Source organism: Triturus cristatus, chromosome 4_2 (assembly GCF_964204655.1).
Source record: "Triturus cristatus chromosome 4_2, aTriCri1.1, whole genome shotgun sequence".
NCBI lineage: Eukaryota > Metazoa > Chordata > Amphibia > Caudata > Salamandridae > Triturus > Triturus cristatus.
In genome coordinates this window covers 21,365,060-21,382,097 of record NC_140586.1, presented here as the reverse complement: position 1 = coordinate 21,382,097, position 17,038 = coordinate 21,365,060, and the positions used below count along the sequence as shown (strand labels likewise).

The 17,038-nt window shown below is 50.0% G+C and overlaps 1 protein-coding gene across 5 annotated transcripts in view; it reads right to left on the bottom strand.

The window, feature by feature from the left end:
- The window catches only part of TROAP (trophinin associated protein), a 324,800-nt gene that overhangs the window by 38,074 nt on the left and 269,688 nt on the right, over nt 1-17,038 (bottom strand). For all 5 annotated transcript variants that reach the window (XM_085600253.1, XM_085600255.1, XM_085600252.1 and 2 more), the window contains 2 exons: nt 5,405-5,500; nt 4,018-4,134 (listed from right to left, as the gene is read on the bottom strand). In XM_085600253.1, coding sequence (XP_085456379.1) covers nt 4,018-4,134; nt 5,405-5,500 — 213 coding nt within the window. The remainder of the gene's footprint in view (nt 1-4,017; nt 4,135-5,404; nt 5,501-17,038) is intronic.

The following is a 17,038-nucleotide window of genomic DNA, read 5'->3' as shown; positions in this document are numbered from 1 at the left end:
TTGTGCAGCATCAATGTTCCAGGAACCACCATGGACTGTGGCACCGGAATCTGAGGCAGGGGCGTCGTTGTGAGAAAGTGCCCTCTTTCTGCATGGTTGCCCCCACTTTTTGCTGATGTACTGTGACTGAGTGTGCCCTGGGCTCCTGCTAATCAGGTACCCAGGTCCTATGTACTTTCCCTAAAATTGCATTGAAGCCTAAACGCAATTGGCATCTCTGGCCAAAGGTCAGCCCCTGGTAAATGGTACCACAGGTATCCAGGGTACTGCAACCAGAGAAGGCCTTTAAGGGCTGCAGCACTTATTATGCCACCCTTAGAGGTCCTGTACCCTTACAGTCACACACTGCCTTTGCAGGCTGCGTGTTTCGGTACAGAACAAAGTGAAGAGTCGACATGGCACACATCTGTCTGCCATGCCTACAACCCACTGCCCTGTCATAGATCAGTAACCCCTCTAGGTGGGTGCCCTATGCCAGTGGGGAGGGTACAGGTGCATGAGCCCTGTACCCATACAGTGTCCAAGTCCATTCTTAGACATTGTAAGTGCAGTGCCACCATTAAGAGTATATGGTGCTGGAAGCTTGTCATTACGGACTCCACAGCACCATAATGGCTACACTGAAAACTGATAAGTTTGGTATCAAACTTCTCAACAAATTAAACCCACACTGATGCCTGTGTGGGATTTAATGAAAAATGCACATTAAGGGCATCTTCGAGATGACTCCTGTAAACTAACCTACCACTAGTGCCCAGGCTGAGTGGCTGCTTTCAGCTGCCACCCCCAGACATGTTTCTGGACCCCCTGGGTCGAGAGCCTGCTGCTCTCAGGGGCCTGAAACAATGCACATCCTCCTCCCCCCAGGATGGGCAGGGTTCCCGAAGGGGAAGCTTTAAAGGCTTGCCGCCTTTGTGAGCTTCCCCAGGCCACTTGCTGCTTTCAGCAACTGGTCCCCACTTGTTCTGACCCTCACTTTGGGCGGGAGAACCGGCAGAAAAATAAGTGAGGTAGAGAGGTGTGCCCACCTCTGCCAACTCCACCCCGTGGGTGGGGAAGGCGAGGTGAAGCACAACTCTGCCCACGCCATCTTGCAGATATGTGTGGGGAAGGCGGGGGGAGAGAACTCAGCCAACCAGGGACAGGCTCATGCCCCCCTCCCACTGGAGGGTGGCATAATAGGGTGTGTGCCCTCCCCAGGGAAGAGACCCATTGGTCCCGGCCTTTTACCTACCAGTAACGCCACTAAATCTAGTATTTAGGGGCACCCCTGAACCTTGCTTCATCAGACAAGAAGAAACTACAAGGACAAAAAGAAGAAGGACCGAACAGCCGTGCAGCAGCTAACAAGAGGAAGATGCCCACTGACTTGACCTGAGCCCTACCGGTCTGTCTCCACCTCGAACCTGCTCCTGAGAAATCCCGGTGTGTCCTGCAGCCAGACCCACCTACCTTCAAGCACAAAGACTTTGTCTCCCGTGCACACCGAATTTGTTCATCTGCAACCTCTTGCTCTGGCCAGACACTGCGAATCCGCCCCACTCTGCACCCGCCGTCCACAGCCCAAGCTTGATTGGGCAAACATCACAAGCAGCCCCCCCCGCGATCCTGACCAGAGATTTGGAGACTTCAGACCCCACTCAAGCCTCCAGCTGACACTTGCAGCCTAAATCCGGAAGGTCCCTCCCACCGCCACCAAGAGCTGGTTAGAAGATCCGACCTCAAAAGGCACCCCGGCCCCAGACGCCCCACCGCCTTGGGTGCCCAAACCGATGGTGCCTAACCAAACCCTAACTTCCCAACTTACCTCTCGAAGTGGTGGTTGCACCCAGAAGACCTTCGTCACCGAGCCTGCAGTGCCTTTGCAAACCAGAGGTTCCTCATTGAAAACGGGGCACCCGACGTCGAAACAGCACCCTGCACCCGGCCACCCTAGTGCCGCTGAGGGTGCACACCTTTGATGCTACTTTGTTTTCCCATTTGCCCTGAGCTAGAGTCCAGGAGCTTTGCTCCCACAACCAAGTGGCCTGCTTGCCAGCAGCCACCAACCAGAGGCCAACTATCCCCCATTGGATAACATTGGGCCTCAGCACTCTGCACCCGGCCGCCCTAATGCCGCTGAGGATGTAACTAGACAACATCCTTGACCCTGGGGGACCCCTGACTCTACCTCCAGAACCTCAACTCCCACTACCAAATACTTAACTCAAAACTGATAACACTATTTTCCTCCATAGGATAACATTGACTGTTTTTCTGTGAAAAGTTTCTAAGTGTGGAGTTTGAGAAACTAAAGAAAATCTTTAAAATTGCTTAATCTAACAAAAACGATTTTACTTACCTGTTTTCAGTAAATGTCCCAGAGTAGTATCTAGGTATACTACTCTGTGTAAGCCTAGTAATCCCAAAAGTTACTTACCTGCTATTTTACTAAAAAGCCTATTCAAGTCTATGTACTGCATTTACAAAGTATTGCATTTCTCTGCATCCATACTGTAAATCAAACCAAAGTGCATATACAATTATCATTCAAACTGTATTTCAATTGCATTAATACTGTAACCTATTTATTGCTACCTGTGCCAGGCTTGCATGGTTCTAGAAAATAAAATAACTAAGAATATTTTTATACAAAAACATTTGGTCTGAAGTTCAGTCTGAGTGTGTGAATTCATTTGCTGACTGAGTGTGTACAACAAATGCTTAACACTGTCCTCTGATACTGCCTTACTGCTCGGTGACACTACCACAAATAGAGAGTGTGGTGCTATCTAACTTAACCTCTGCCTACCAGGCTCTGAGAGTTCAACTGGCACGAAGGGTGAACCCGCCAGTGGTACTACAGACTGAAGGCTTCTCCGCTCCTTGGACCCAAAGGTGTGCCAGACCGAAGAGTCAGAACTCTTTGATCTATCTAGAACTGGCAGGAAGTCCCAGAAACTTTGGTTGTGCTAAAACCAGTTGTGGGATTAGCTCCGAAGTTGACGGAGCCCAGGAGCTAGATTGAGAGCCATGCTTCTGCCCCTGCGCCTTCTCAGCTGAATGCAAATGGGGAGAGAAGGTAGAGTCTTGCGTTTCTTTTTGGACTTACAAGACGATTTTGATCTTGATGAAAGGCCGAAATCTGGGTCTGGGTATGCTTGGCAACGTAGACTTTGGCTTCACAGTCTCAGGGGGGACTTTGAACTCATTGACGCATAGTTACTGCAGACCTTAGAGTCATGACTCGACCCCAGGCACTACAGGCACACCTCATGGGCATCTGTCACATACACTGGTTTACAACAATTCCTACAGGGCTTAAAACGGGTCGTTTTGGGGTTGATTTTCACTTGCACACTGAATATTTGGAGCTAAATGTCACCAAGAGACTAGAGGAACTCCGGATGGGTGTCTGGTGGGAAAGAAAGGACGGACTTCAACATGCAGGAATGAGACACAAATTCTGGATGTCATTTCTGGAGCAGAACAGGAACAGAATCAGTGCGGAGTGGCACCACGCCACCTAACGGCACACATAGGTACTGCTGAAAAGTTACCTGATTCAGTGGGTCACCTGGGAAATATTTAAAAAGCGAGGTCTCTGCAGCTAGAATTCTCTATCAAAAGGTGCGTTTTAATTACATTTTACCCCCTTTAACTGAACTACAAGTTGTTCTCTCCAGCATTTGTATTGCATACATATTTTCAGGCTGCATACCTTGCTTCCAGTAAGAGCCCTTTCCCAGCGGCAGGGAAGATGTCACTGCATAATAAACGAGATACCAAGACTGGGAAGAACGCAAGCAACAGGGGATGTTTCAAGCAGATTTAAAGATTTAGCAGCCTGCTCCACAAAGGGGAAATGTTACAAACGTCTCTCTCGCACTATTGCTAGCTTAGCTCATTCAAGTCGAAAGTGAACTCAAGTCATTGTGAGGGCTTACACAGCGGGAGATTGCCCACACCAACCAAGCAATGTTGGTGTGAACACACGGCGGGGTGGGGGTAAAGTCCAAAGAGGAATGTGGGTCTTACCTGTAGATGAGCCATGTCTTTGAGGAGGAGTGCCTTTGCCTTTTCAGAATTCCCGTCAAGATCCTGGCAAGTATTGTAGGTTTCAGTCTCCAAACACAAACGGACAGCGACTTTCTCCTGTGAACAGAAACAGCAAAAGGGCAAGAAGGAATTGGGGTGGTGAGGGGGCAGTAGACAGTTTAAATTACCCACATATTCAATACCATAAAGTCTATAAAGTCACCGACATTAATACCTCTGGGAATGTTAGAGTGCTTTCAGCACAAAAGCAGGCACTGCCACATTTATTGTGCTTTTGAGTAATTTTTCTGGCTCCATACACTTCACATGGCTTAAAGAGTTCCTGGCTGTGCGTATCCTACCATGGGTTTATTCATGATTTTAAAACTTGTTTTCTAAAATCTTTTAAAAGTTGTAGAAAGCAGCCTGCTGATGGGAAAATAGGACTTCCTGAAGAATCCTGGTAAAAACATTGGGTGAGAGCGAGCTGGGCAGAGCTCAGAGTAATCCCTGCAACCTGAAACCAGGCACACAAAATCTGAGGGGTGGAACCTTGAGCCCCCCTCCACCTGACTGACTGGACCGTGGGTCATAAAAATGAGGGGAATGAGCTGAATGTGGTCTATTGAAGTTTATCTACTAGTTATCAACGAGGATAACTATCAAAATACTGCTAAACTACAGACAGTTCCTAGTCTGACGCAGAGAAATAATTTAGGCATGTGATTCTATGAAAGATCCAACTCTAAAGAACTTTCAATTTCTAAAAAAAAGGAACAGAAACAGTTACGCTACCACCTGTGTAGATTCCCCATGGTTGCATCATTGTTAGCCTGTTTAGTCAGTGAAGTTCAAATGATTTGTTTGTAAATCCTGTATTCTTAAGGCTGTCTTAAGTAAATCACCCCAATTGTCATTCCAGCTAAAAGGCAACTTTACAACACTGATTGCGAGGTTTGAAAACCTACCTGTTCGGCCACTTTTTTTAGTGCCCATGCTTGGGAAGGAACCCCAGATGTGCACCTGGTTAATAAACTTCACATGAGGCACATTAGTGTGGTTTGCATGAGCACCTAAAGTAAAAATATTCTCCTTCTGAGAAACAAGCATCGAGATGCATCTGGATAATACCATACAGCTTTTTTTTTTTTTGCAGAGTTTTATATAGCGCAAACTTGACCAGAATCCAATCAGGTATCAGAGCGCTTTACATAGCACCAGTTACATTACTTGAGGACACACATTCATTTTTTTGTTTTGCAGAACAAACCCTGTTGAGCGCACAATAGTAGTACCCTCCTTCTGGGGCTTAATATCCAAGGTGAAACTGGCCAACATCCTTGATCTGGGTTAGACACATCTAAGATTGCCAAAGGCTGGTACTCACTATTGGAACAGCCGCTTCATCTTCAGGAGTCTCAACGGAGTGTTGGGAGGCAGACTGTGGAGACAAACCGTCAGACCACTTCACACGCCTGGTGGACTGTAAGAGGAAAAAAATGGTCAGAAGGTGGTCAATGAGCGAACAGCGGCAGAATAACTTTCGCAAGAATCCTTGTAGCAGACATGAGCTGATGACCATCTGCTGGACTCGACAGAAGCAAATAAATTCTAATATGAATCGTTTTTTTTCAAAGAGCAAAGCTAAGTAAATGATGTTGATGCAGTAGTACTAGAGTGCAATAAAAAATAAAAGGAATGTTCCTCACAACTGAGGCATACCACATGGAACCAAACCACCTGCATTAATCATGTTACTGCAAGGCAAACCAAGATCACATTTAGTAGTCCCAGCCCCTACAATTCACTTTAACTACCAGAGGGCTCTTTCTGCTCACTAGCTCTGTGCTCCACAATATCCCTGTATAGGTAAGAAAGAAGACGTATCCATCAGTGGAGATGTAAGAATGCATATAATTAACTTTTTCATCATGGAGTTTCTAACTAATGAATTGAAAATCAAACCTATCCCCATTTCACCAATGGAGAAAACAAGAAATTGCTCAAGGGTGTACACTACAAAGAAAACTGACAGGTGATCAAGCAAGTTGCTTACAGTTTCTTGGCCCAATTAGGCTTTTTTTTTTTTTATCTGAGAAAGTAGGGCCCTGATGAACAAGTTACTTACCTTCGGTAATGCTTTTTCTGGTGGATACAGTATCTGCCTGTGGTTTCCTCACCTTGTGAATATCCCCTGCGCCAGCAACATTCAGAGACTGTTGTAGCTCTCCACGCCGATGTCACAGAAGCACGGCTCCGCACGCGGCTCCGCTGACGTCACTGGATCCATTAAAGGACCTAGTCGGCGCGATGACGTCAGCTCCGCCCTTTTTTCCATGCCTTAGAGGCACACGGACGGACTGAGAACAATATATATACAGTATACACAGTACATAATATACAAACCAACACACACAGTGTGAGGACAATGCAGGAAGGCAAAAGAAATAACACTTCCTTTGACAGTAATAAATAGATTTTGACACATCATCACTATTGTAGGTATACAAGGGTGGACAACGGGGAGGCGGGTGGGTCAGTGAGGAATCCACAGGCAGATACTGTATCCACCAGAAAAAGCTTTACCGAAGGTAAGTAACTTGTTCTTCTGATGGATACATCTGCCAGTGGATTCCTCACCTTGTGAAAAGATTCCCACAGCAGTCCCACTCCCGGAGGAGGGTGTCCACCCTTCTATACCAGAAAGTCCTGAAGGACGGAACGAGCAAAGTGTCCGTCCCTCCTCACCTCGGAATCCAAGCAGTAATGCTTCGCAAAAGTGTGAAGGGAGGCCCAAGCTGCCGCTCTACAAATGTCCTCCACAGGAACACCTCTAGATAAGGCAGATGTATAAGACTTTGCCCAGGTAGAATGAGCCCTTATACCCTCTGGAGGTTCCTTACCGACCAAAGAGTAACATATCTTGATGCACAAGATAATCCATCTGGAAAGGGTGCACTTGTGCACCGCTCTGCCTTTCCTGCAACCAACAAAGCCCACAAAGAGCTGGTCATCTACTCGAAAGTCTTAAGTCCCATCGCGGTAAAAGCTCACCGCCCTCTTAGGGTCCAAGCGGTGAAGCCGCTCCTCCTCCTTGGAAGGGTGAGGGGGAGGATAGAAGGTAGGAAGAGTAATGGACTACCCCAGATGGAAAGGAGTTGCCACCTTAGGCAGAAATGCAGCCCTGGTAACGAGTACCATTCTTTCAGCATGAATGGTCAAGAACGGGGGTTTCGAACTCAGAGCTTGAAGCTCACTTACCCTCCTTGCCGAGGTAATGGCAATGAGAAAAACGATTTTGAAAGACAATAGCCTTAAGGGACACTTGTGCAAGGGCTCAAAGGGAGAACCCATCAAGTAAGTTAAGACAAGATTTAAGTCCCATTGAGGCACAATAAATGGAGTGGGCGGAAATTTGATGGTCACGCCCTTAATGAACCGTAATGCAATAGGTGACTTCAACAAGGACGGCTGATCCGGCAAACAAAGGAATGCCGACAAAGCCGATAAATAACCCTTCACAGTTGCGACAGCAAAGCCCTGCTGAGCAAGAGAGAGCAAACTGAAGGATGTTGGATAAACGAGCCCTCAAAGGGTCAATAGACTTCTCTCCGCACCAAAGGACAAATTTAGACCACCTATAGGAATAGTTAAGACTTGGTGGAATGACGTCTGGCAGACAAAATTACGTCCACCACGTCAGGCGGGAGAGAAAAAGAATTCAGGTTGCCCCGTTCAATCTCCAGGCATGAAGGTGTAAGCTCTGGAGGTGGGGGTGTAGAACCTGCCCCACCGACTGTGAGAGGAGGTCTGCCCTGAGCAAGAGACGGAGCGGAGGGCACGAGGAGAGGTGGAGAAGATCTGTATACCACACCCTTCTTGGCCAATCTGGGGCGATCAATATGACCTGGGCCGGGTCTTGGCGAATCTTCCTCAGAACCCGAGGAATCAAGGGTATGGGAGGAAACGCGTAAAGGAGATGCGAGTCCCATCTCAACAGAAACGCGCCCCCCAAAGCTCCCTGCATCGGATACTGGAGACTGCAGAATGACGGGCAGTGAGCGTTCTCGTGAGTGGCAAACTGGTCCACCCGAGGAGTTCCCCCACGTCCGAAAGAAGTGACGAACCACCTTCGGATGGAGCCTCCACTCGTGGTCGGCAGAGAATTGCCGACAGACTGTCTGCACGCACGTTCAGAACTCCAGCCAGACAATTTGCCATCAGACAAATCTGATGATCCTGAACCCAGGACCAGAGACGCAGAGCCTCTCTGCAGAGACAATGCGACCCCACTCCTCCCTGCTTGTTGACATACCACATCGCGGTAGCGTTGTTCGTCAGGACTTGAACCGACTGACCGCAAAGAGAAGGGAGGAAAGCCTTGAGTGCCAAACGTATCGCCCGCAACTCCAAAAGATTGATGTGAAGCAACCTTTCCTCTGGAGACCAAAGACCCTTGATCTCCAGATCCCCCAGATACGCACCCCACCCTAAAGTGGATGCATCCATTATCACTGTGGCCACCGATGGAGGTAGATGGAAGGGCTTTCCTTGAGACGGATTGCCCTCCACGCTCCACCAAGATAGATCCGCTGCAGCTTCTCTGGAGATCCTCACAGACTCCCTGAGATCTCCGTTGTGTTGTGCGGAGGCACCACTGGAGCGCCCCCATGTGCCAGCGTGCATGGTTGACCAAAAGAATGCAGGAAGCAAACAGACCGAGCAGACGAAGGACCTTCAGGACTGGAACAACCGCTCCATTATAAAACAAAGGAATCATTTGCTGTATGTCGAGAAACTTTGAGGAGGTGGGAATGCTTGACACACAGTAGTGTCCAGTCCCGCCCCTATGAACAGGTTGCGCTGAGAGGGCATCAGGTGAGATTTGGGCACGTTTATCGAGAAACCTAATTTGTACAACAGCTGAGTTGTAACCTGCAGATGATGAAGCACCTTTTCTGGCGACTCCACTTTGATCAGCCAGACATTCAGATAGGGGAAAACTGGAATCCCCGATCTCCTGAGATGGGCTGCCACCACTGCCATCACCTTGGTGAAGACTCGAGGTGCAGTAGTAAGACCAAACGGAAGGACCGCAAACTGATAATGTTGCGACCCTACCATAAAACGGAGATACTTCCTGTGCGACTTCAGGATGGGGATGTGGAAATACGCATCCTGCAAATCGATGGACACGATCCAGTCCTCCTGTTGCAGCGCTTGAAGAACCAGCACAAGGGTGAGCATCTTGAACTTCTCCTACTTCAGAAAAAGATTCAAGATCCTGAGGTCCAGGATTGGACGCAGCCTGCCATCCTTCTTCGGAATCAGGAAATACCGGGAGTAGCATCCCTGACACCTTTCCTGATCTGGAACCAACTCGATCGCACCTTTTTTCAGTTATGTTAGGACTTCCTCCTGCAGGAGAAGAAGGTGGTCCTCAGAGCAAGCACCTTGGCAAGGAGGGTAATTCGGAGGGAATTCCCCAAAGGGAAGAGCATACCCATTCTCTACAAGATTTAGAACCCAAAGGTCTGTAGTGACCGATTCCCAATCTTGTAAAAAATGGGTAAGCCGACCCCCCACAGGACCAACATGATCCAGAATGATGGATCTAGGGCTGCTTTGAAGTGGTGGGAGGAAGAGGAGGAGGAGGAGGAGGAGGAGAGCTGACGACCTCTAGCACGACCCCTGTTCCTGCCCCTGTAACTCTTATACAGGGTATTTTGCTGCTGCTGCTGAGGCTGCCTGTAGGTTCGAAAGGACGACCTCCCAAACCCTCTGTTCCTCCTATAAGAGGAACCTCTAGGCTGTGCCTGCAGGCCCAAAGACTTGGCCGTAACTTTGCTGTCCTTGAACCTTTCCAAGGCCGCATTTGCCTTTTTCCCCAAACAGCCCAGAACCATCAAAAAGCAGGTCCAGGAAGGAGGAGCCAAGATGGCGATCGGGACGGCAGCGTAGGCTCCCGGCTCCGTGAACCTCCACATCCCGCACAGATATCCTGCATGGGATCCTTAGCCTGCGCTATATGCCCGTGTTGGTGGCTGAGAGCGGCAACCGATCGTGTGATTCTGAAGTTTCTGGCGGCGGTACCGCCGGAGAAATGTCCATTTGAAGTTTGCGGCCTGTGCAACCCTGGAACCGGGACCTCGGGTGGACAACATGGCCGGGCGGCAGTTCAACAACAGCGGCCATTGGTGACTGGGTGGAGTCGGAGTACCGGAGCGGTGCGAATATTGGCCTGAATTTCGCTGTGGTCATTCCTACCACTGAGCGTAGCGGAACGAGTGCATGCCCGGGGTGGCAATTCCAGGATTCTCCGGTAATTGCCTGAGCCTTCGCCGGTGAGCTGCCCGGACGCTGCCCGTAACGCGTCCCGATTTCCGCGGGCTGCTCCCGGATTTTCGCGGGCGCTGGTCCGTGGTGGGGATGACTGTTACCTGTGGCCACAAACTGGATATATATTTTTGTCTGCCCCCGGAACCCTGTTTCCAGTGACATGGAACTTGATGCGCCTGTGCCTGAGTCCCGGTCCCAATCTGGGATGAACCTACCCGGCGGCCATCTTGCTAGGATGGAGTCTATCATCCTGTACACTGGGTCTCAGCAAGATTGGGAGTGTGTGCCTAAGAGGAGCGTAGCGGAGCGGGCGCCGGGAGCTGGGCTGGGGTACCGTGACCTTCTCGAAGCTCTCGGTGCCCTTCATTCCACCCTGGTTCACGGCGCCTCGGTATTGGGGAGAAAGCTTGATAGTGTTGCTTCAGCGTCGGAACAGTTGCGATCTGCCTGTCCCCAGGCACACAGGGACTTGTCACACTTCACACAGGAGGACAGTGTCGTGGCCGCCCCTGTGAATAGGGGAAAGCTGGAAACTTCGGACAATGTGCCAACGTGTGATCGGCTGGCTGTGGGTCCGGTCTGTTCCGGAGGTTTTGGATTTGAGCGGGGGGTGGTGGCTTTGTCCCACGCGCAGCCTCCGGCGACCCAGGCAATATTCCAGCAACAGTCGCCTGCTCTGGCTGATTCCGCCTTCCTGGACCTTGTGTGCAGTACAGATCCTGGGGCAGTACTGGGAAAGATGGTCCTCCATAATGTTGACTGTGTTGGTGTTCAGAGACGTCCACCCTACATGTGTGTGTCGCTTCCTGGTCTTTTTTGGACGCTCCTCTTCCTTGTAACATTGGACATGGCACTGGGTCGATGGGTATGCATGGGTGGATTCGCAAAGAGTGGCCAAGGATAAGGCTGATCCTTCAGAGGTTGTCATCTAACAGGCGGGCGGGCACAGGGGTTGCGTGCTCTCACGACATAACTAATAGTGTAATAGGTGCATAATGCTCCCCATTTTTTTTCTTTGACATGGTCGATTTTGTGTTTGTTTACTGTTTGCTTTGGGGAGGAACATATTGTGCGGGAGGGAGAAGCCGGGGGCATGTTTTGAAGGCCCTCCTCCAGTTTATTACTACTCTCTTTACTCCCCCGTCTGGTGGGGTTTCCTTTCTTACTCCATTTTCTCTGTTTCTTCTATATTTCGGGTCTGGTTCCGGGGCGACAGGCACACTGCTGGGGGGGGGGGGGGGGGGGGGGGGGGTCCGTACTCATCTGCAGAGGTGCAGGGTGGGGGGATGGGGGAGGGGATTCTTTAGTTTTTTACTTTGTTTCTATGGCCTCCTTTTTCTTCTCTTATTCTTCTTTGTCTTCTTTTCTGGGGTCAGCACGGTAGGTCTCCTTTGCTGCCAATCACTGCTTTTTTATGTGTGCCTCAATTTCCGTGGTGATTTCTGGGTCTTAGGACAGGGGACTGCAGGCGCAAATGGCCGTGATATTCCTCCACATCCTGAACCTCCTGTTTTAGCGCCATTGCCTGGATAGATTGCTGTTTATTGTTGGCGTTTACTATTCTGCCTGCCATTTTTTGCTGCTGGGAAATTGTTTGGCACCTGATCCTTCTATCCCTTATTATAAAATGAAAACCTTTTGTATCCTGGTCCCTATTTGGGCTGTTCAGTGGCCAAGAGTATGCTAGCATGGAGAATCTGCTCCCCGAGGTGCTGCCTGTGATTAAAATTTGCTTCTGTTACTCTGACTGCTTAGCGGCCGGCCCCGGGGGTTGTAGGCCCATACTCGTCTTTTGTTGAAATGTCAATAAAGGTTTTTACAAAAAAAAAAGCAGGTCCAGAACTGTTGCCTGCACATCAGGGGAGAACTCTGAAGATTTGAGCCAAGCACTCCTTGTGGCGACCGAGGAGCCCATGATCCTGGCAACAGAGTCTGCAGTGTCCAGGCTACTCTTGATAACCCGACGCGCAGCCGCCCGAGTGTCCGACAGGACTTCATTAAAATTCTGCCTGTCCTCCTCAGATAACTTAGGAGCCAGCTGTTTAGCAGAATCCATAAGAGCGTGGATATAACGGCCCAAAAGACAGGTGGCATTTGTTGACTTTAAGGCCATACTCGCCGAGGAGAACACTTTCTTGGCCGACTGGTCGAGCTTTTTAGAGTCCCTGTCACTAGGAACCTGTGGAAAGGCCCAAGAAGACTTCTTAGAGCAGGCAGCCTGAACCACCAGACTTTCAGGAGAAGGATGGGAAGTAAGAAAGTCCGGATCTCCTGGAGCCGCCCTGTACCTCCTAGCAACAGACTTCGATACTGTTGGAGCCGAAAAGGGCTTACGCCAAACCTCCATGACTGTCTCAGTGATGGCAACATTAAATGGAAGTAAAGGCTCTACCACGGTGAAGGGAGAATGCAGAACTTCAGTAAGGATGTTAGGTTTAAATTTAGCAGTTGGTAGCTGTAAATCCAAAAGCTCCGCTGCTTTCCTAATGACCGTGTGGTAAGGAGCCACATCATTAGAGGGAGCATCAGTAGGAGGAGTAAGCTCCCATTACGGTGACAAATCAAGGCCACTTGCCTCTTTCAATTCCTCAAACAAGTCATCTGACTCCATAAGCTCACCCTCTTCCATTTCTTCCACCTGGTACCTTTGCTCCTCCAAAATTGTCTGTGCTTCTCGCCTGGACCTAATCCTCAGGACCGGCGTCAGCGGCGCCGCAACCGACCCCGACGGAGCCAGAGCCGAAAACGGATCCGGAGGAGCAGCCGGAGTCGAACGAGGTCGAGCTGGAGCCGGAGAAGAAGGGAGCGGCATCGACATCCTCGGCGCCGGGAAATGCCAAGACGGCGTCGCTGAGAAGAATGGCATAAATGGAGCCTGAGCGTAGGCCTGAGGGACCCCCAGATTAAAGGCCATTGGACCCATGGGACCCGAAGGTGCTCCAGAGGGGTACATCGTTCTCGAAAAGACGCCATACATAGCATTTAAAATTTGCAATGGGTCTTGGCCCGGGCCTGGGAAGGGGGAGGGGGGCGGAGGGGTGGGGGTGGGGGGGGGGGGGGGAGAAGGCTCAGATTGAGGCATTACCGGACTCGGACCAATCGACGCCGATGGTGTAGCCAATGGGTTCGAAGACCCATCAGGAGCCTCTTCAACCGAAGAATGCGTCGGCGATGGAGCAGGAAAGCGCTCCGGAGAAGCCGCAGGCGAAGTCGGGCAAACAGGAGAAGCCGGATTTGACACAAAAGGAGAGGGAGAAACAGTCTTTACGACGTCGAGAAGTAGGTGAAGTCGATCTCGGAGCCGTCCCCTTATCCGAACGGCGTCGAGAGCCGTGCCTCTTCTTCTTTTTATGTTTCTTCGACTTAGAAGCATGACCCGACGTCGACTTCGACCCCGAACGTCTTCGACCTCTCTTCTCCTTTCTCATCTTCGCTATATATAGCTTAGCTTCTCTTTCTTTCAAGGCCTTTAGATTCATCTTGCGGCAGCAAGAGCATCCCTCGATGTCATGATCCGACGACAGGCACCAGACAATCCTTGTGTGGATCCGTAATGGACATGTGTTTACCACACTCTACACGGCTTGAATCCTGACTTCTTCGTCAACATCTTAAAAAATAAGCAAGAAGAAAGCAGAAACACCAGCAGAAACACAAAGTGACTAGTAAAAACTACGGAGAGTCCCAGAAAACCGTTAGCGTAGACAGCGCGGAAAAAAGGGAACTGACGTCATCACGCCGACGAGGTCCTCTTATGGATTCAGTGACGTCAGCGGAGCCGTGCTTCTGTGACGTCGTCCTCGTCGGCGTGGAGAGCTACAAAAGTTTCCGAATGTTGCTGTAGGAAGGTGGATATCTGACTATGGTTACCCCCAACTTTTTGCCTAGTGTCTAGCTGGTTTTTCGACTTAGTTGGCCTGAGATCCTGCCATTCAGGGTCTCAGGCTGTCTGCTCTCTCTTTAAAATGGACTCCATGTACCCTAGGTACATAACCAATTGGTAAGGATCACCTTATTGGACCCTGTACAGTGTACCCTAGGTACCCAGGGCATAGGTGTACCCTAGGCCTCCCAGGGGCTGCAGCATGTATTATGCCACCCCTGGTCTGGCCTTCCAATCAGACACAACTGGCTGATCACTCAGCTGGGGCAAGGTCGTGTAATCACCCCTTGCTTAGATATAGTATGCCTATATCTACCCTTATATATAGACACATGTGTACCTATCAGTCACTCCTATGGCAGGCCTTAACAATCCTGGAGGCAGAGTGCTTGGTAACATGTGAGATGGTGCTCTAGCATGAGCTGAGCCTGTCTGCAGCTTTCGGAACCATGTCCTTATAGCTGTTCTATGATATAGCCTACCATATACTCTTAAAGTGCCTTATAATCTTAAACGGTTATGGTAACTATGGTTTGGCTTTATCAAAACATGTCGTGTAAGGTGTCTAACACTTTGGAATAATACCCCCATACCATTTCTGGTGATGAGAATATTATTCCTCCCTTCTAGAGGGAGAGACATGTTAAAATCCTACTTTGCTGTTTAACTCTAACCAAAGCCTCAGCATCACAAAATGGATGCTGCTGCCACAGACACAAGTCTGACCTCCTGCTGCTGGGAGTGATCCCAGCCAGGGAGGCCTGGACAATAGGTTTCCTGCTTGGGGAGGTGCTAGCACCTCCCCAGACAGCCTTTAGTGTATTGGGGCAGGGTGGGCTGAAAGGAATGAGACATGCCTGGGGCACACAAGGTGTTCCTTGCATAGTCCAGTTCAAACCGGCGCTGGGGCACTCCAGCCCCAGCTCTGGCGCGAAACTGGACAAAGGGAAGTGGGTGTAACCACCCCCTCCCAGGTCCCACCCATAAGGCGTGACCTAGCAGGTATCCCAGCCCCCCAGATTAGTATAAGAGTGGGAGTTGGGCCTCAAGACATTAGATTATCCTGAACCTGCAAAACTGAACAGAAACTCTGGACCTTCGACATTCGACGAAAGAAGAAGACTGAAGAATCTCCCTTGTAGCCAAGGAGTGGCTACCCTGTGCAAACAGGCACCATCAAGTGACTACCCTTTGCTTTGTGAAACGTTCGACGAGGAACCGACTGCAGAGCCCGACCAGAGCCTTGATTTCCAGACTTCTCCGACCCTCATCCACATCTGCAGCAGAGCTGAGATCCGTGGAGGCGACGAGCGACGTGGGACCGGCTACCTGGGAAAAGTGGCTAGTAACTTACAGCGCAGCTTCTGAGGTACCCTCGAAGTTGTGCACCGGGGATTGAGAAGCCCCAACCCCAAGCACCATCTGCACCGAAGACCAGCCCCCCACACTCCACGAGTCCTGCGTGGGGCCCTTCAGCATTTTTCTGCTTGCCGCGTCTGTCCGGTTGCTTGCCCGCTGGCTAGTGGCCTTTGTGACGACGCTCCCTGAAATCTTCTGCGCTGGTTTGGCTCCTCCAGACTGGCTCCCGCTTCTCTGCAAAGAAGAAGCACCCCAGACCTTCCTGGTCTGCACCAGAAGCAAGTCCCTTGTTCTTCGTGGGTTCCGCTTGCCAAGGCTTGGTGAGTCCTAGTCCAACTTCGACGCCGCCGACAGCAAGAGCCTTCGTGGGACAGCTCGCCTCCTGGTCCTGGTCGTCCTCGACGCTTCCTGGTCCTCCTGGCTGCAGCGACAAGCTTCACCTTCACCTGCAACTCTTCACGACATCGCCTGGTTCCTTCCTGGTTCCACGTGGTCACTGGCTAGTGACCTTGACTCTGTCCCCTCTGCTTGCAGGTTTCTTCTCTTCTTGATCCCAGCCTTGGGATCCACCGGACACTCTTCACTGACTGCCTGTCAGCATCTTTCTTCAGGCATCCATAGGAGTCGACGACGAAAACGACGCATCTTCACCCCTATGCACCCGCAGCCTGTGGGCTAGGTAACTTGGGTACTCCGGTGCTCATCAGGATAGTGACTATCCTAGTGTCTAGTTTTCAAGTCTCAACTTCCTAGCTACTCCGGAAGTGTCCTAAATCTATCTATTTCTAAACTGTAACATTGCTATTGACTTTTACGCATTACGCGTGAGTGTTTCCACTCTGCACACGAATCCCGTGGGCCTCCCACTTCCTAACTAACGCTAGTGTAGTGTAGCCCCAGCGATTCCCTAGGCCTAGGCCTATTCTATTTCCGTGACAGTGGTTCTTATACCACTTATTTAGTATATGGTTTGCGTGGCCCCTAGGGCCTAACTGTATTACTTACCTGTGTGACTTACTGTATGCATTAATAAGACTGTGTTGTACTTACCTCTAAACTCATAAAGAGTGCTGAGGGTTTGCTTAGAATAAATACACTTTATTTTATATATATATCTGTTGTGGTGTCCTTTCATTTGGTATTCAAGGGATTATATATGGTATCACAGCTGGCTTCACATGCCATTCAGAGTTTAGCCTAAGACTGCTCTTGTCCATGCTACCACTAGGATAGCTGGTCTATAAGGTTGACTTTACAACCAATCACCATAAGGGTATTTGGACTGATATAAGGTGTACACTATAACTAGTGACATCATACATCAGGCCAACTTCTCACAGTTGCTGGCGCAGGGAATATTCACAAGGTGAGGCATCCACTGGGAGATGTACCCATCAGAAATAACAAACCCTGACACTCCGTTCTTGTATGTCGTTGACA